At 33.2% G+C, this 20344-nt stretch overlaps 1 protein-coding gene across 15 annotated transcripts in view; it reads right to left on the reverse strand.

Moving 5' to 3' along the window:
* LOC117324092 (ribosome-binding protein 1-like) overlaps positions 1-20124 on the reverse strand; it is a 41402-nt gene extending 21278 nt beyond the window's left edge. For 9 of the 15 annotated variants that reach the window (XM_033879743.1, XM_033879737.1, XM_033879739.1 and 6 more), the window contains exons 1-15: positions 18941-20124; positions 13300-13418; positions 10994-11066; positions 10449-10687; positions 10102-10139; positions 9599-9773; positions 8695-8898; positions 8094-8114; positions 5671-5775; positions 5138-5242; positions 4797-4901; positions 2684-2826; positions 2329-2440; positions 1030-1125; positions 707-709 (exon numbers count right to left, since the gene is read on the reverse strand). In XM_033879743.1, coding sequence (XP_033735634.1) covers positions 707-709; positions 1030-1125; positions 2329-2440; positions 2684-2826; positions 4797-4901; positions 5138-5242; positions 5671-5775; positions 8094-8114; positions 8695-8898; positions 9599-9773; positions 10102-10139; positions 10449-10687; positions 10994-11066; positions 13300-13418; positions 18941-19592 — 2190 coding nt within the window. In that variant the 5' untranslated portion in view covers positions 19593-20124. The remainder of the gene's footprint in view (positions 1-706; positions 710-1029; positions 1126-2328; positions 2441-2683; positions 2827-4796; positions 4902-5137; positions 5243-5670; positions 5776-8093; positions 8115-8694; positions 8899-9598; positions 9774-10101; positions 10140-10448; positions 10688-10993; positions 11067-13299; positions 13419-18940) is intronic. The other 6 variants (XM_033879733.1, XM_033879741.1, XM_033879731.1 and 3 more) reach the window with 6 other exon arrangements.
* Between the last annotated feature and the right edge of the window lie 220 nt (positions 20125-20344).

A 20344-nucleotide genomic window follows, 5' to 3' on the forward strand; every position in this document is an offset into this window, starting at 1 on the left:
ACAAATAAAAAAGCATTAAATGCTGTAAAACAGGCTTTTTCCCCCCACCAGTATAAAATTTTCACCTTGAAATTACATTGGGAATATTTTAAACTGGCATAATTTAAGTCAATTAAAAGTAATTTCTTTGAATGAGGTGTGATGTAAAAGGGATTGATTCTGGTAAGTTAAGTACCATAGATAGGTTATACTATGATAAATGTTGTATTCAAAGTCTTTTGTTGATCAACAGAGAAAATACAAAATGGTTAAAATTAGACATCCCACGTTTTGAAATAGCATTTTTTGCACTCTGTGTAAAACCTGTTTTACAGTAAGATGGGTTAATTTCATTGTTATGTACACGTAGCATTAAACTAAATAACCCCTTAGGTTGGGAATGGTGGACACATGACAGGAGGGGAAGCAGTGAGGAATTACCACACATGTAAGGTAGAGAAAGGAATGATGAGAACAAAGAATATAATTTGGGATTTTGCTTTTCTTTATTCATCTGTATCATATGTTTTAAAGCTTTATGAACATGTTTGAACAAAACCTTCAATAAATGTCATAGTATGAATAAAGTAAACTTTTTACTATCATTAAAGAATTTTTATAGACATGTCTAATGGATGTCTGATGGGTATAAAGCATGGTATCCTTATCAGTAAATTACATGTTTGGACTGATAATATGGAGAGATGGCAATAGAAAGACTACTTACATTCTGAGTAAGAAATAAGACAAACAAAAATAATTGTATTCATAAGTTATGGCAATGTCACAAAAAATATTAAATGTTAGCTTGGAGTCAAAATGATGTAGAAATTATAATAATGACCTGATCAAACAGACAAAAACATCAGCAACAATAAAAGTGATGCTTAAAAACCACACAAAATTCACCAAATCAAAGTAGTATTTATACAGTGAAACACATTATTACTATAAAAACACATTTTGTGTAGCACACCGACAAAAATAATGTTGACAAAAGATTAAAAATCAAAAATTAGAAATGACAAAAATTTAAAGTGAAGATTTTACCTTTGTATCTTTGACAGCAGATTGAACTTGAAGTGTTACTGACTTTTCTGCCTTTTGTAAGGCTTCCATTGCCTCCCAATTCTTTTGCCTCAAATCCTAGATAAGAATTTAGTAAACAACGAATTGTGTAAATACTTCACAGCCACTGTAACAAGATAAGCAGCCTGTCCTACTCTCTTTCCTAATTAGACTGTCCTACTTTCTTACCTAATTAGACTGTCCTACTCTCTTTCCTAATTAGACTGTCCTACTCTCTTTCCTAATTAGACTGTCCTACTCTTTCCTAATTAGACTGTCCTACTCTCTTACCTAATTAGACTGTCCTACTCTCTAACCTAATTAGACTGTCCTACTCTCTTACCTAATTAGACTAATTTATATTATATGGAAGCCAGGTTGTGTGAAAGATAAAAACAAACTCAGCATTCCAAATAGGGCAGCAAATCATTAAAGGGAGATAATCAGTGATTAATGGGAGATTTAATGGACAGATGGCAGGGGAAAGCAGTTATAATTAATAATACAGGTATGGTAGGTTGGGACAGAAAATAATTGTTAACTGAGGATGGTAGGGTCACAAAAACGTCCATCCTAAACTCCCCCATCCCTTTATGACATAGCTATATAGTTATACTCAGGTACTTGTCTGATGACAAGACCAAAGTACACAATGTGTTATAGAAAAAGCAACACGTGTATATCATCAGAAATTTTTTATCAAAGAAAAAACAATTGCAGGAAACAACCTAATTACAATACCAAGTATTCAGTTATAGATAAACAAGAGGCTACAATATACCAATCTGAATATATTGTGTATTTAAGGCAACATCTTATGTTAGTAAGAAGAACTGGAACTGGTCAAGTAACAAACTTCCCTAAATAACAAGCTGTGTTAAATGCACACCATCATATCAAATGTTTGTTCCTCCTGTGAATTTAACACACCATGCTTTTTATAAGCAAATAATTGTACAATAGAGAAGATTTGATCAAAATTAAATATATTCACTGAGATGACATGTGAAAGTTTTTGATTCTGACCAAATCTTTTCTTTTTGATAAATACAATCACCAAAGCTGCACTGCATACTCTGAAAAACATGCCCATTCTAAATTTCTAAATTCTTTACATTTCAATCATTTACTTGAAATCTGAATTCCAATTTTGATTCATTAATTTTTTTGAAAGTAAATAATATCAATTTCACCATAGACTGACAAAGCGTTTTGGAGTACAGTACAGCTGTGATGGAGTAGAAGCCAAACCTATGACGCTAGGTTACTCCTGTGTCTTACATTGTTTTTCTTCTTCTGTTTATCAACCTCGCCTTGTAGTTTGGACAATTCTGAGACCTTGGCCTCCATGTCAGCCACTAATCTCTTGATTTCCGTTTCTTTCTCTGAAACTCTGAAAAATCATGGCACAGGGTGGTCAGTTAACTTATTTTATACCAACTGACTAAAAAAAATTTGTTCTAAGTGTATGTAACATACAAGTTTTTTAGAACATTTATTGTGTTCACTTAGCAAAATAACACATTTCAATAGTCAGAATTAATCTCTAAAATTATATTAAATTTATGTAATCAAGGTCCTAAGAGTAGTCAGACAACCATGCTGATGAAAGAAAAAATAACGTCAGAATATTTACATTTTCTCGTGTTGAGAAATGGCAATTTTGTTTTCTGCTGGTTCATCGTGAATATCTCCATTAGGGGCCCCAGCTGTCTTCACAACAGTCTCCTTTACCACCACCATTTCCTGTGAAAGGCTCGAGTTCTCTTGCTTCAAAACCTGAAGAAAAGGAAATTGCAAAATACTGGCTATCATAAATGGCAAATAGTTTGAAATCAATGCTATCTGATACAAATGTACATTTATGTACATTTTGCAACCTAAAGCAATTGCATAATTAATCAATTGGGAAATGTCTGCAATTTCTTCTGCTGCAACATCACTGTCATCAGATAAGATTCAAATTGGATAAACCTTGGCACTCTTTGCTATTGCATTACACTATGTAATGCATGAATTTTCAAGGTTTTTTATTCTGATGATTTTTAATGATCATTGGTGACCTTGGCCTCAAAAACACTCTGAAATATTAATTTGTTTGAACTGATCTTTGTACAAAATTTGGTTGAAATCCTTAATTGCTACAATGACAACACTAGCATAACGTGAGATAGTAAAAATCACATATTAGTTGACAAACATCCATACAGAAATAAAGTTGTTAGAACAGGGATTATAAATAGAGGGATAAGAAATACATATGTATGTTAAATCATCTTGTTACAACAACTGTTTATTGTGTACCTATGGAGGCAAATTTCTCCCGGAGTATTTAAGTAATATTTTCAAGATCAACAGTACTAGAAAGCCAAGTACTTTTCACAGTAAACTGTATCTTGTATGTCAGATATGCAACTTATTTTTGTGTCTAAAATGAGCATCATTTTTCATAGGCTGACATTGGGGAGCTAGGGTTCATACAGAGTCTATCAAACAAGCAGTTTGGTTTATTATTGTTCAACGGCTTATCAACAGATGAGGTCATTTAAGGAAGGCTTGATGACTTGGCAGTTTAGTTAATTAAGTCCACCAATATATGTATCCACTAGGCCAAGTCCCCAAATCCTGTATGCATTAATATCCCTGGTTTGACACTTAATTGGTTGAAAAATTGTAATCAAAATTAAATGCCTTTACCTTGGTAACATGAAATATAATCCACCTAATTCTTACCTTCATATAAAATCTGTGAAGAAATATTTTGATGAATTGAAATTTCAAGTGCTATGGCCTTGAAAACAGAAATTCAAACTATGATTTGATTTTAAATTGAATCAACTTCAAATTAAAATTTGATCAATGAAATTGAATCGGGAAACACACATGATAACAACACTACATGGTGGTATATACAGACAGCTTCACATAACTATTGTCTACTCATCAATACCAGTAGTTCATATGTTTTAAAGTGTTAAAGCAGAACATGCATGTTTGCTGCATAAAAAGCATAAGCTATTACTATATGGTACAAGTGTCTTTATACAGTATGCCAGGACAAGCTGATGCCAAGTCTGTTGCATTTGAAGACCTAGGTTGTTATGATAGATGTCTAAAGATATACAAAGAGAGACATGCCAGAATTAAGTCTGTTAACAATATACTACCAGTCAGTTACAAGTAGCTCTGTCGTACAGTCTCATGACAAGCAAGCTAGCTAGTGTCTATGAGGCATTGGGCTGTTATCACAGGTACAGATATCTATTGCACAGTAAAATGTACGTTAAGTTGGGTTGCGCTGATTATTTGAACTAGAGGTGTATGTAATAGAGTGTCAAAGCAAGCATGTCTGATAAATTGATAATGATGTCACAAGTACAGATATGCTCATTGTATTAGCTCATTGTATTAAATAAGTTACACAGGAGACAAATCATGCAAATTTGCTGTCCATCCAACTATATTGCTATATACAGTTGAACAGAGATACATGTATCTGTTGTAGAGTGTGGCAAGACAGTTGAGTTGGTTGTCTATTAAGCATTTGTCAATTATGAATACAGATGCACAAGTTTGTAGAAGATGCCCTGAAAGGCATGCATGTCCAGTATCATCCAGGCTTTTAAGCAGTTTAAGTACACAGCTTGTGAGCATTAGCACTAGGCGTTTACAAGTACAGAAATCTGCTGTATAAATGCTCATACTGATCATGCGAGTCTGATAGCATCTGTTAGACTCAAGTCGGTTACCTCCATCTCATTTTGAAGTTTGTCCTTGTTCTGTTCAGTCTCTGATAACTTCTGCTCCAAATTTTCCAAGTTTGACTGCATATCACTTTTCACCTTCTCTGCAGACTAAGGTTTACAGTAATAATTTTAGAGAGGGCTTGATTTTTTGGACGAAAATTTATTTTCCAGATATCCAGCATCAGAAATATTTTAAAAATGTATTAAGTATCAAAATATTAACAAATAAAAAAAAACATAATTTTGATTGATACACTAATGAATATATAAACAATCTGTCACAAGCATGTGTGAGATAGCTCCCAGTCTCAGGTAACATTACATTTAACTTTTCACATTTCTACCTCGAAATCTGTCTGTAATTTAGTCTGGAGTTGTTCCATATCTGTCAGTTTCTGTTCTGTAGATTTCAGGTTTGCCTCCACCTCAGACTTTTGTTTCTTAGCATCCTATGAATGTTGAAATATTCTCAGTGTTCATTAATTGCTGACATTTACACACTGGTAAATCTAGTGCAAAGGATCAAAGTGATTCTTAAGTATTCATATGTGCATCACTTAAAACATGTTTTCCAGGAGAGTGATCTGTGAAAAAATCTGAAGAAGAATTGTTATATACAGAAATAGAATGGGCAAAAAAAACACCTCCGACTGAAACCAATTTTTCCAAACATGATCAGCTGTAGCACTGTTTTGCACGATATGCCATTATGATATTTCAGAACTATTCATTAATTAAAGTCAGTATCTATGTAAGATGGTTTTCGGCTACAACAGTGTACAGCTGATCAAATCTTAGAAATTGATCCCTGTGACCACGCTAATACTACAACCTATCACCATTATGTACCCATTAATACTGGTAGTACAGTAATTACCTCAAATTCTTTCTCAAGTTTTGCCTTCTGTTGCTCTGCATCCACTAACTTCTTCTCTGTTGCTTTCAGACTGGCCTCAACATTAGATTTGGCTTTTTCAGCACCCTATCAAAACAACATGTGTAAATCTTGTCTAAACGATTTGAGAGTATTTCTTATATTACTAGCTCTTCTGAAATAATTACCTCCATACTTCATTGATGAAATATGAAAACACATCCAGAATCCAGTTTGAAGCTGTTTCAGTACTACCAGTATTACTTAATTCACACCTTCACACTGGTACCGCTCCCTCCCATCGCCATTTATTTCATCTAAACACCATGTTATATGACCTTCTAATTACAACTTTCGGTCTTCACAAAATTACAACGAACTGTGTGATTTCAACATGCCCTTCTACATTCATATCATTAATTCCATCACCAGACCTTCAACTTCCCATTATCACATCTTTAAAAACATTCACCTTTAGTAGAATCAGTATGTAGTGACTCAAGTTAATAATTATAAAAAAGGTTGTTTCTAGTAATTATTGCATTCTACTATTCAATTGATCATGATCATGATGAAGATGGGTAATATTGGTAGAAAATATTCAAATTTCAAATTCATTTAGAGGAGCAAATCTATAACTTCAAAGAATTTAATCTATCTAACCATAACAGGACTAAAATATTTCATTAAAAACACAAGGCCCAATGGGCCTGTATCAGTCACCTGGTACATGTGCAACTTTAAAGTTGAATGTGGATACCAAGCTAAGCAACTCTTCATTTCAATATGAGAGTAGCAAGGTTAAATAAATGTATTCATTTCAACAAACTTTGTAGCCCTTCATATCATGAACACAACCTTCTTGCTTATTCTGACATAAAATTAACTAAAACATTGAAAGTGGCAATATATCCCCAATGACCAAAAGACATCTGCCCATCTATATTTAAAGTTAAGGATTGACATTTGCACTCCAAAAATAATAACAAGAATGCAAAATATACATTTCACATATAACTATGATCTTCATTTGTTTGTTTTTGATTTGTTTTGTTTTAAAACCTTCCCAATCAGCAGTCAGGGTCATAATCAAAGATCCACTTTGTCTTTGAACTTTGCACCCAAATGACCTTGATATTTAACCAAGTCTGAGGTGGCAATAGCTCTGTTGGTTAGAGTGTTGACCACATAACCTCAAGTGAAGACGTGCCAGTTTTTGTTTCTGGAGAAGCTAGGAAACAGAAATTTCAGAAAGACACTTAATCTTTATTGCCCATGTTGTACAGTGAGGTAGCCACTATTGTGGCCCCTATATCTACTACAAGGAGCCCCTGCCTGAACATAACACTATCTGTTAACTGTGGGATCAGTGAAAAGCTACAAAATTTGACCTTGACCCTTGACCTTTGACCTTGAAATCTGATCTGATGACATTGACCTTTGGTTAGTGGACTCCTTGTTTAATTCTGAACAGCTTTGCTTCAGCAAATCAAAATGAATGTACAGCAAGTCATTTAAACAAACTTAGTATCCCTTCACCACAGCATGCAAAAACAGATCCAATATCAGGTCTCTAGGCCTCCTAGTTATTGACAAAAAAACTGTTTAAAAGATTTTAGCACAATTGACCCCTGTGACCTTGAAGCTGGGTCAAGGTAATTCACTTGAACAAACTTGGTAGTCCTTAATGCTGGCATGTTACAGACTCAATACCAAGTCTCCAGATGTCCAGACGATGGATGACACACCATGACACAGGCTCACTTGCCCTTTGGGCAGAAGAGCTAGTGAAACATTGAATAATATTTTATGTATATATATATATATCAATTGCATATTGTAAACGAGTCCTATAGGCAGAATAATAATTCTACTGCATTTCTGTGGAATTTTGTAAAGGCTCTACATTTGTTGTTATTTGCTCATTATTTGCCATGTGCAGTATACTGTAACAGTTTAGCAGTGTAGATATAACATCTAATAACTAGGTAAGAAATTTTACTCAAATAGGAAAACCTTGAACATGGTCTTGTAGTGATTCATTTATAGACTAACAGATTCATTTTGAGAAAGCTAATTTAGTAAATATACATGGTTACTTATTTTTTTACATATTTTTCATGTTAACCATTCCCTGCTACCTCAGTTTGTTAAAAAGTGTATAAACAGTGTACAACCAAACTTTCCAAGTATTAAAACTAATCCTTGTCAAACCAAAAAAATAGATATGTATATATATAAATAACACTGCATCAATGATGCCAGTACGTCACGTAAGGCAGTTTACATCCCAGTAAATATGGCATGTATTGACAGTGTATTTAGTGAAAGGCTTTAAATGTGACTGCTGCTGTGCACTTCAATGTCAATTATGTCAAGGAAAAAATATTTGACAGGTAGATATAATAGTGAAGGTCAATACTTACACGTACTGATAAACATGTTTCCTGTGTTCAGAAACAGAATACTGTTTTTGTTTGTCCTATTTTTGTAAACAATTTTCTTTTGAAAGTAAAAAGTTGAAGATTAAACTAAAATACCCGAAGAAATACTTCAATATTTTTTCAGTATCAAATACATTTCATTGTTTTAAAAAATTTACACAGTGTATTGCATTTAAACAATTTTTACTATTCTAAGCCAAAACTAAGTTTGCTATCAATATTTCTTTTGAAATTAATCTGTAACAGCAATGATTCTGTGTGAATATAATCACATGATGTTAGTCACAATGAGAGCCGTCAATACCTAGAAATTAGAAAGACATCCCTAACCTTTTTACCTATTAATTGCATTCAACCAATTTGATATTAATATTTTTATTGTTATGTAGAGATATAGACAATCAAACCAGTTACACCAATACATATTATTTTTATACAAACAGCTTACATACTCTCGGACAGTTGTTAATATGAATGACTTCAGATTCTTTTTATTATCTCGTCTTACATTATACACAAACTTTGTTAAACTACCCACTATGTGATAAGTCAGTTTAAAGGGATAGAACTTTTTGATGTGTACCTGTAGTTTCTCCTCCAGCACCTTTGATGTGTTGTCATTACCAGACAATGCCATTTCTAATTCCTGAAGTCGTGCTTTGACTGTAGAGCACTCTCTCTCAGCAGTCTTCAAATTATTAGTCAGGGTGGCATTTTCTGCTTCGGTCTTCCTCAACTGTTTATTTACTTCATCCAGTCTCTTGGTCACAACACCCTCCGACTCTTTCTGCAAATGAAAACTAGAGATGTCAAACCAAAGATAGCTAATACCACTTACAGAAGCTAATTCTAAACCTTTCAACAAATGAGAGGCCTTCATTTTGTCAATGAAGTTTATCGTGAATGGCAAAGTTGGGCTCCTAATCCCTCTTAACTCCAAAATATCACTTTTCATATTCATAAGATTTTATGGGCAAAATGGATTTCACTAAGATCTCTGTTTTGGTATTTACCCATGACAATAATCTGCGAAGACAAAAGCAAAGTGAGTAGGGGATAACGAAGATATACCCCTAACCCACTCATCAATAAAATAAATCTATCCAGGCATATATGAGATATCTTTTACACCAGCTTTTTTATTTTGAAAGAGGTAAAAAGTTAAACTTTTGACCATTAAACTAGACCAATAACAGCCAACATCTAACCAGGTGTAGAATTTCTGCTGTAATGTTATGGTGTGAATATGATCTTAATAAGATTTTTGATTTCAAAAGCGATCAAGTATAACCATTGACTTTTTAACTTAACCGATGAAAACACTAACATCTATAACTTGCAATCATCTGTCGCAAAAAATTCTCTCAAGCAACAGACTTTTGATTATAATCTATGATTATATCACTATTCCATATGTTCCATATCCAACTTTTTTAGTCTTTTTAAGTGATATATTACATATTTTTCATGAGTTCATAGTTTCATACCTCTGATCCTTTAAGTTTGGCCAGCTCTGCATCCTTCTTGGCAAGTTTCTCCTCCAGAGTTTTTTTGGCATTCTCTGCAGCAGTATTCCTTGAAACATTCTTTGAGAGTTCCTCCTGAATAATCTGCAGCTCACGAGTCAGGCTGGCATAGTTCTTCTGGGGCACAGTCTCAGACCTAGTCATCAAAATGTTTCAATACACTTCTGTTATCAGTTCCCAGGTTGGCATTGTGAAACAGGGTTTGCAATGAGAATTTTAGAAGTTGGGTTTTTTTCCAATTCAATGGTTTTCTTCTATATATTTAATAGAATTCCTAACAATTTATGGGGTCCTTTTCATTGTCAATACAAGGACTGCTAAAATGCAAACTCTGTGAAAGGTTTCCTTGGTTATTGGTTACCATAGTTCTGGTATCTTAAAAACAATCTCTTCATTTTTCTTTAAAAAAACTTCATTCAATTTCTATATTAATTCAATGAATCATCCATATCAAAATAACTCACTCTGCTCTTTTCAGGTTCTCTTTCAAAATCTTGTTTTCCTGAAAATATGAAAGGGTGGCCATATATATAAAACACTATGGTATGATCTCCATTAGTACTATGTTAGTTTAATGTTCTTTCATTGTATTTCTTCTTTAAAGAAAAGACAAACCACAGGAACGTGATTGAAACAGCCCAAAATTATAACAATGGGCTAAAAACTTCATGAGGGATAGATCTGTATCAGCATAATGGTAAATCCAGCATTAACAGGTAAAATACACTGAAATTGTCTATGAAATAAATACAATGCTTGTTGTAAATCTTCAAAAGAATGAAGGCCATATGACACCAGAAAGAAAAAGTACCTCGCTGAGTTTCTGTGCAAGGCTCTGGTCCCCAGCTTGGCGTTCCAACTGTTGAAGGCGTGTCTGGAGTGAGCTTCGCTCTAGCATGTGTTGTTCAATAGAGTGCTGCATCTTGGAGCGGAGAGCTTGAATCTCTGAGTTTTGTACAGCAATCTTTTCCTGGTACTGTTTCTCCAGGGTGTTGTATCCAGCCTTCTCCTTGGATAGACATGCATTGGCTTGCATTGCTAGCTTTTGCTCTGTGACAATAAAATATTTACATTTTCAAACCTTTCTATTTTGTCATTTTGTAAATTGGTATATTGACTGCCTTCAATGAAGTAATTTGACATGCCTCCAAATAATTTTACCTCTTCAAAAAAAAAAAAAATGCTTAATTTCTCAAATAAAATCAGTTGATAAAAAGGTAGGCATCTGATTTGATTAGAATAAAATGTTCCAAAGAGAAAAGATAAGTAGTCTTGTTAAAGACTTCTGGTAAGCATATTAATATTTAAATTCATATGAATATAATGGCAGCATTAAAATAGACATAAGACACTTGCCTTCCTGCAGGGCACGCTCTTTCTCCTCCAACTGTTTACGCAGCAGTTTGACATCATCACCTTTCTGTGTCTTCTGAAAAGTTGTTCAAAATGAAATTAGTAAATTAGCATTTAATTGATAAACTTGTCTTTTATGCACAATTAGGGACAAAGAAGAAACAACTACAGATGAAATTTGGGAAAGATCCATGAAACACTTATGGAGAATTAAGTCTTCAATCTCCTGTAAAAATTGAAGATAGCTGCTTGTCAGTTATTTTTTTTCCAATCAGTTTCAAAAAGGAACATGCACAATGGCCAGAGGGGAATCTTGATATGAAATTCGAGGAAGACTTTTTCCAGTCCTTCTCAAGATATAGGGGTGACAAAAAGTGTTTTTAAGGATGGACAGACAGATGATGGACAGTGGATGAAAAGTGATTTGAAAAGCTAAAATTCTTAAATAAATTGACATGTGATAGGAAAGATTCCTCTACAGACAAAAAAGTTTTTCAGAGTACCAACAAAACCACAAAGTCAGGAAGGCTTTAACAAATGGTGAGGATACATATTTAAGTATACCCTGAAAGACATTCTTCAGCACAAGATTATGATAAAGAATACTATACATTAAGTTTAGTTTTGATTTGGTTAAGTTTTGTTTAACGTCATATTTACAGCAAGGGTCATTTAAGGACATGTCTGGTTTTGGAAGTGGAAGAAGGCGGGAGTACCCAGAGAAAAAACACTGATCCATGGTCAGTATCAGGCAACTGTCTCACGTGGGCTTCGAACCCACAACCCAGAGGTGGAGGGCTAGTGATAAAGTGTCGGGACACCTTAACCACTCGGCCACCGCTGCTCCTATATATATATACATTAAGGAATTTCAGCCAAGTTATTTGATGATGCTACATTTTTTATCTTTACCTACAGTAAAGATATCACATGTACAATGTATTATTATATAATATCCTGTAGTAAAATGTAGTAGACAGCAGGATTCGAAAATAGACCTTGACAAAGCAAATTGATTACAGTAATTGGAGTGAAAGGACAACATGTCACAGTTGAATTACACAATCTGTCAGCTATCGGTCATGATAAAAACTTAAACTGACAAAGCCTCTGGGGTATAAATATAGACCTAGAGTACCAATTACAACCCGCTGGCAGATTTTGAAAAATGAAATGAATATTATTTTGATAGCATATTTTATCACTAAAAGGAAATGTTTAATGCCTACCCTAACCATTTTTTGTGAAATAACATTGCACTTTATCACTTCCCATTTAAGTCATAGGGTCTATGATATTCATGTGTAAAAATCATGTCTAGTTTTAAGGGAAAAGACTCACAGGTTAAATAGATGAATGAAAAATTCCTTAAAAGTAATTTATTGACCTGAAATTGATAGCTAAACATTCATAAATTCATAGGTAACGAGTGTAATTTACACCAAAATGTGCTTTATATAAATATGATCAGGGTTTGCCGTGAAACGAAGCATAGACATTTCCACTTGACGTATGACTATTCTGCAGATTTAACAATTATCTTCTAAAATCTTCAACTTACAAATGCTCCTATACTCGCTTGTACATGTACACACAAGAATTTTGTACACACAAGAATTTTTAACTGACAAAATTCACATTTTTCTTGTAATACATGTATTTGAGGTTTAAGTTTCATGCATTTGGTATCACACATTAATTGTATAGTAATATAAATCAAAACAGACAATGTTAGATTTATCTTAGATCCTATGTGTTTAGCTACAGATGATCAGACAGGTTTCAAACAAGGATTTGTTAGGAAAATATCACCGTATATAAGATTCTTTCACTGAAATGCTCGATATTAATAATTTCAGTATCTATATAGCTATCACATACATGAACTTATTGGACACAGTCTGAGTGTTCAATATTCACACATTACACATATAATTTATATGAGATCTTCGAGTCACACCACAAAAACACTTGGAAAAATCACTCCAAGATTAATATCAATCTAAAATATATCTGTAATATGCAGAATATATATGTTAGTGTAATTATTTGACAAAATTCTATAAGTAGTTATGGTAACTCTGACCTTATGACCCAGAAATCAATGAATCTATCCAAAAGTGGAACTGTGTGCAAGTAATACTGTAACAGAGCGCATGGTTCATCAAATTCAAATCAATGCCTCCAATGTAGGGATCGAACCTGGAATCTCTGGCTTACTAGCCGTACACTCAACCGATGTCAAAAACTAAAGAGAAGTTCTCTCTAGCCAAGAGGTTATAATGTGGCTTGAATTTTACATTACTAACCTTATTCCAAGATGAGCTGGCTCCACCCTGTTTGTTCAGGAGGACCTCAATCAAGTTCTGTATCTCAGAATCAGTGAGAGGAGCTGTGTGAATATTGGCCACAAGCTGACTAGGATCAACTGTAAAAAGATTTAAAACACATCAACATATAAAAAAGGCAGTGATATTTCATTTTTCTGTTTTAAAGCTAAAAATAAGCCATTTCCCCTTGAAAACAATTGTGATATTTTCCAAAAAATGAAGAAAACAGCGAGAAAACTTTCATTGAAATCCAGAGCTACATCAGTTTTCCAATTAACACAGACACAGACTGCTAGAAAACTAGGTAGCACAAAATTAAAGACTGAATATATGCCGATGTAAATAGTCGCTTCATTGTCCCCTTATTAACCAATATAATGAGTATTGGCACTGTATTTATTTTACCTTCAATATGCAAATGAAGACGACACATTGTAAGAACTTCAATATACCAATACAAAAAATTTACATTCACTATACGTTATTCTTGTGCACTACTGCTTGATAGATTTTTAGAAATTGCTGATGCTGAATATTTTCCTCCTTTTCGAATAACTGGAGTCTTCATTTTGAATTCCTCCAGCTTAGATGGGAAACAGATCATACCTATATATCGATCTACGAAATTTCCGTTTTCAAATATGAAGTAATTCAGCTGTATGCCATTATAGATCTCCGATACAGATGTATAGATCAATATATTCCTCACTGCAACCCAGATTATAGCACACATATCTAAATACATGTATACAGTAATTACGGACATATATACGTCTTTAATTCTTGTGACTAATTTTACTTTCTAAGGCGAATAATTTGTTGATGTTTTTATTTCTATATCTTACAATACATGGACAAATGACCAAAAGCTGATTTTTATAATGAAAGCATATGCATGCACTCTCATGCATTACAAAGCAAACATTTTTGTTTCTATGTTTTTTAGTTTACCTATGTGAACAATGCAGTATTTTGTTTTCAGATCAAGATGGATATCACTGATAACACTTGAAAGGTAATAATCAGAACATGTACATAGCTAAAGGGCAGATCTCTATACACCCTCAATAACTAATGCTGCTCTAGCAAGAATCTTGCTGTCAACTTTGACAGCAGGAAGCATGGTGAAGAAATCTGTAGTAGTATAAAGTAACTAAAGGTGAATAGAGATCTGCCCTTTAACTCAAACTTTGTTACCCTTTGTTATTCAAATGCTAATTTTTTTTTAAATGTCTGTAACCGTTATGTGACATTTTTACAGTATCCTATAATGATCAGCCTAACAAATTCATTTTAGATTTGCTTGTTTTATTCTTATTATAATACTCCTGCCAATTTTTTTTTATTTGATAAGTCAGGTAGGTAACAGATTTAACTGTCCTGCTGGATATGTCCGAGGTCTGTGTGCCTATCTAGTACAACAATAACTTCATCGGTATACAACAAGGCACTTGGTCCAATAAGTTAAAATAACAGTTACTCGCATTAAAAACAAAAAACAAAAAAACACCAAAATACCATTATACCTTTAAGTGGGACAATAAGGCTTGTTTTAATAACATTTCATTATCCCAAATGACAGTTGTCCCACAAAAGAACTTGGTAATTGTAAGACCACGTAAGTTATTCGATACTAGTTATAATGTATGCAAAAGTGAACAAAGGGCAATAAGCCTGTACATTTGCTTGTTTGTTGGATTTATCGCCCCATGAACAGCCAGGGTCATTTTGAGGCCGGGTCTCCTTGTAGTAGTTGGTGACTACTTCACTGAACAACACACGGGAGGCCCATCACATACTGTCCAGAGCAATAAGGATTAATTATAAGTGTCTTGCCCATGGACACAACCCAGACAGCACAGACAGGCCTGTTTTCTCAGCTTCCCAAGAAAATTAACCCAACATGGATACAGAGTGTTGAACAACACATCTCAGATCTCTACCTGTACATGGCCCTGACTAAGCAATCATGGCCCCATGCATATATATAGTACATTGTAGGTATAAGACTGATTTGTGTTTTAGCCAATATATAATAGTGATACAGCTGTTAACATACATGTCAAAGGATGTGTCTATTATGTTATCTATAAGGAAGAACTGTTATATATAATTATACATAATGAAATGCTCATTACACAAGAATTGGTGAACCTTGACATCACACAGGTCATGCCTCTGGAATGTGTGTTGCCGATGTCCGACCCTAGTAAACATACATGAATTTAGCTATGGTAGTAAAGGTATAGTCTAGATCTATATCCTTCAGGGGTGTATACCTACTTGACACTTGCTGTCAAGACACAGTCATGCTGATCAACCTTTAATGCAGTAGATCAAAGTGATAACTTAATCTTTTTAAATTAACATACCAGATACACTGTATTCATTGTTATCATTTATTACTTCCCAATTCAAATAAAAATATTGAAAAAAATATTCATAAACTAAAATGATATTCTGTTATTGCTATCATTAATTCATTTTTTCCTTTTTTCAAATTTCAAAGGACAGTAAATTTCATTTTTAAACAATGCCTGCATACTGCATACAGTTTTGAACCATTGCAACCAGTGGAATACAATATTTCTCATTAAAAAAATAAACTTTCAAGGGGAAATACCAATACAGACGTAAAATATTTTGATTTCTGTACATTACCATAAACACTTTTAGAATTTTTTTTTTTACTAACGTTGTTTCAGCAGCTGATCATGACTGTATACATACATAAATTCCCTTAGAACAACTATGACTAGAATATACATGCATGAACCAGGTAATGTACAGTAATCTGTAACTTGTTAAGTGTTATGTTCAACATATACAGGTGCACACTAATGTTATTTTAAAGGCTTTTCAAGCAGCATTATATATATGTTAGCAAATTAATTAAGTGGTGTTTCAATGGTGTTTTGGAAATAAAGCCATGGTCTTTGGCAGTACTAGTACTAATGCAATGATTCATTCATGTCAAATGAACAGAAATCTGTTTTTGTAATAAAAAAAATCATGTGTTGTTCAAAGGTTTTTTTCTAACTGGTTAAATGCAACATATATACTAGCTGATAAAAGAAAAAAATAAATATGGTACATGTATATAACTACAATGGGAATTTTATAAAATTCAAGTTCATTTGGAAACTAAGGTGTATACTGGTGGGAATAACATGGTGTTCAAGTGACTTAGCTTCTGACATTTGAATCATTCCTACCATTGTTTTCCCATGGTGTTGTTAGTTAGTATTTCACATTGAATTACTTGTATGAAATCAGAATTTGACCCTGACATTTGACCTCCAAGGTAACCTTAACATTTAATCATAAGAAAATTTCAATCTGCTTATTAACTTTGCTCTTTTTGTGTCATCATTAGTTAATTAATAATAAATACTCCGAAAGAAAGAAAACGAAAAATGTATTAAGATATCACATAAGATTCCTTATTCCTGATTCAATATATTAACCAGTTCCGTTACACAATGTGACAATGTTTATGAACATGATCTTGATCTAAAGGTTTTTATTTGTCAGATTCAGAAAAACAATTTGCTTCAAAATGTTATTAAAACACCAGTTTATGGAGAAAATTTGACTATGACTTATGGAACATGTACTTCTCTTATTCTAATGACCAGATTTGCTGCATAATGGCATAGAATTTTTCTTTTTTAGTAAAATATGATATATTTATATAAATACGAGATTCATATATAAAGAGGATTAAAAGTTATAGTCATAACAATTATACAGAATACTTAGCACTGATTAGTGCTTTTGAGGTCAGGGGTCAAAGCAGCTTAAAATTCATCACAATATCAAGTAAAAGTTTAAAATTAAAAGGTATTGCCAGGACAACTAAAAAAAATTGCCTCTGATCTAGCATTGTTTGATAGAAAAATGAATTAATGGTCTTGCTTACATACTTCTTATTATATTATTAGTATAATTATAAAACTCCAGAGAGGCCTGTGTCAATTAATTTCCTCCTTCCAAACTACCATTGCTTTCATTTTAAATACTTATACTATAACCATTAATATTAGATGAGATATATCATGCAAATAGAGCAGTTAGCTATATGGGACTTGTTTTTGTGTACATGAAAGAAAAAAAAGAAAACAAATGCAAACCAGTTACCTTAACTAGTAGCTACATCATCTAAATTACCCGTGCAAATAATTTGAGCTGCCTCATTATTCATAAGCTCACATAATTAGTAACAACAAACTGGTGATTCATTTTTTCATATAACTAGTTCTTTTTTAGAGTTTATTACTTCAGATAGGAATTACAAATTACAATCAATTAGTAAGTTATTACACTAGGTCTGTACATGTGGTATTAAATGTGTCATCACAATCCTCTATGGCAGACTGGTATGTACAACAGCTGTGTACCAATAAAACTCACCACCTCTTTGCCATGATTGACAAATCACTTGTCTGTTTTGACTATATAACATGTAATTGTTATGGCTGATCTTACTTTATTCTCCTCCAGTCACATAATCTTTTTTTCCCTCAAAAGTAATTTCTGAATAATAATCTTTCATCCAAAGATTACTTTTTTTTCTGATTGCTAGATATGGCTTGTTAACTTAATATATATTACAATACATGTAGTTTATTTTCATCTATTCAAAAAAAATTACCATGATAGCATGTAGATATTAATACCAGCTGTACAGGTGTTGGTACAAGCATTCAGCTCAACAATTAAAGATCACTTTGATTATCACAGGTTTAATTGATCAGTTCATCAGTTCTGGAATATTGGACGTTGACATACCAGTTTAGCTTTAAACAATTTCATCCATCAGTATTGATAATTGAAATTTTGCACAAATGAAAAGAATGCCAAGTATAATATATGAACATTTAACCACCATGTCTATTGTGTAAATTCAGCAGAAATGCATGATCTGTAAAGCACACTGCACTGGCAATGGACTATCGCCCATCATATTAATTAATTCTACATTGAAAGAATGCAATATCTTAACATTACATTTAATAAGTGTATTACTACTAGCTCTTTAGCTAGGAGCCTAGAATAATATATTCTATAAATTTACATTTAAGAAAACCAAAAGGTTTTAAGTAATTAATGACCCTGTTTAAATGAAAACGGAGATAAACTGGTCATTTCGGAAAATTTTAACAATTGTTATATAAATAATGTATAATTTATACCTTATCTTTATGACATAAATGATCATATTGTCCTTGTTATTAAATCTAAAATGTCATGTCTTCGCAGGCACAGAATTATTTATTACAATCAATTTATTTAAATTTTTGCTTTTTATTGTGATGAATTTCCCAATTTGGAATTTTAAAGGTATAAATAGGGAATCCATTCATTTTATTAAAACCCAAGAATGATCAAATAATCAGAATCAAGTCTTTTGGTAAAGATCTAAAACTAAGTTTTCTAGTATATTGTGCTAAAACATAATTCTGAATTTGAAAAGACAAAATGTATTTGAAAGAATTGCAAAAAGATTTAAACATTAACAAATTTGTATAGCAATGCCAGCTTATCTAATATAAGTAACTGATAACATCACAATGACTGTTATGGATCCAGTAAAATTTCAAGTCTAAAAAAATCTTACTTCTCATTTTGGAATCCGGGCTTGAGTAGGAAGCAGTGTGCGATACATTTTCATACTTTGGGACGATGATCTCTTCTTCCATTACAATGGGCCTCTTTGGGGTTGATTTCACTTCTTCCTTCCCTTTCTTAGATGCTTTTGGTGCAGACTTGTCCTTCTTTACATCCTTCTGATCTTTTTCATGATCATGTAGAATTTCCAGCTCATCTTTTGGGACTGGAATATGATGGACCACTTGTTGGGTTTCCTTTGTCACATGTGGCTCCTCGTTTTTGTTGTGCAGGATAGATTTGGGTTTCTTCTTAGTATTTTGAGAGCGTTTCCCTTCAGTACTGGATGTATCTGTTAGTGGTTCAATTATTTCGGGATCAATTTCCAAATTAACCATCTTTTGTTCCTTCGGTAGTTCAGGTTCAGAAACCTGAAGGCCTTTTTCTTTTGGTTTCTCTTTTGACTTTCTAAACTTTTTTTTCTCCTTCTCCGCCTTCTTTAGACTTTTCTCTTTCTGTTTTTCATCTTCAAGTCTTTGTTTTTGTTCAGCCAATGCTTCTTCAAAAGTTTTCTCTTTTATGCCAAATATAGATATAAGATAGATGAGCAGAGCTGACAAGCAAAACACTGCAATACCGATCAGAACAGTGTGAGGATCCATTATGACAGGTGGTAGGTGCAGAGTTATTGTCGAATTCCAGTTGACTGACACTTGTTAGATGAGATAATTACCACGCCCCTCCCCTATTTATTCCCTATATAATCTTAACCGACATCAACCAAATACTCAACACACAAGTTAGACAACAGTTAAAGAACAGTTACTAGTCAATTTTGAAAGTGCGCTGTCAGAAGTGTTCTGGAACTTATTCGTCTGACTACAAACCGTACACCACCAGATGATTTTCCGTCCACGTCGGCACTCGGCACTTCCTCACTGCAGCCGGTTAAAAACCGGTAGCAAAATAAATGAAACCAAAACAAATTCCCTTTTATGATATGAAGGTATCAACATAGATGATAAATTAATTAAAACTACGACCTTTGTTTGGTGTGGTAGCGTAAATACTTATGTGAATGCACTTTTCTTCACAGCCCGTATCTTGTCAACGTGGATAAAAATTCTTCCGGAACTGAACCCGTCTGAGGGCCTTCCCGATTTCAATGGACGATCAGTACACCGTAATCCTTTTGTAACAACACATTTGATTGGTGCAATTCTATCAGACGTCTAGATCGTCTGCTCAGCATCTCCGTTATTCTCCGATACAAAGTTAATCCGAAGTATCCCATGCCAGTAACACCAACCACGTTATAATTATATCCTTTCTAGCTATTTTTTAATATACTAAAAAGTTATGTTTGAGTTATTTTACATCTGATACTAGTTTTTGGACTGTGTATTCTCTATTT

The sequence above is a fragment of the Pecten maximus genome, chromosome 3 (assembly GCF_902652985.1).
Source record: "Pecten maximus chromosome 3, xPecMax1.1, whole genome shotgun sequence".
NCBI classification, from domain to species: domain Eukaryota; kingdom Metazoa; phylum Mollusca; class Bivalvia; order Pectinida; family Pectinidae; genus Pecten; species Pecten maximus.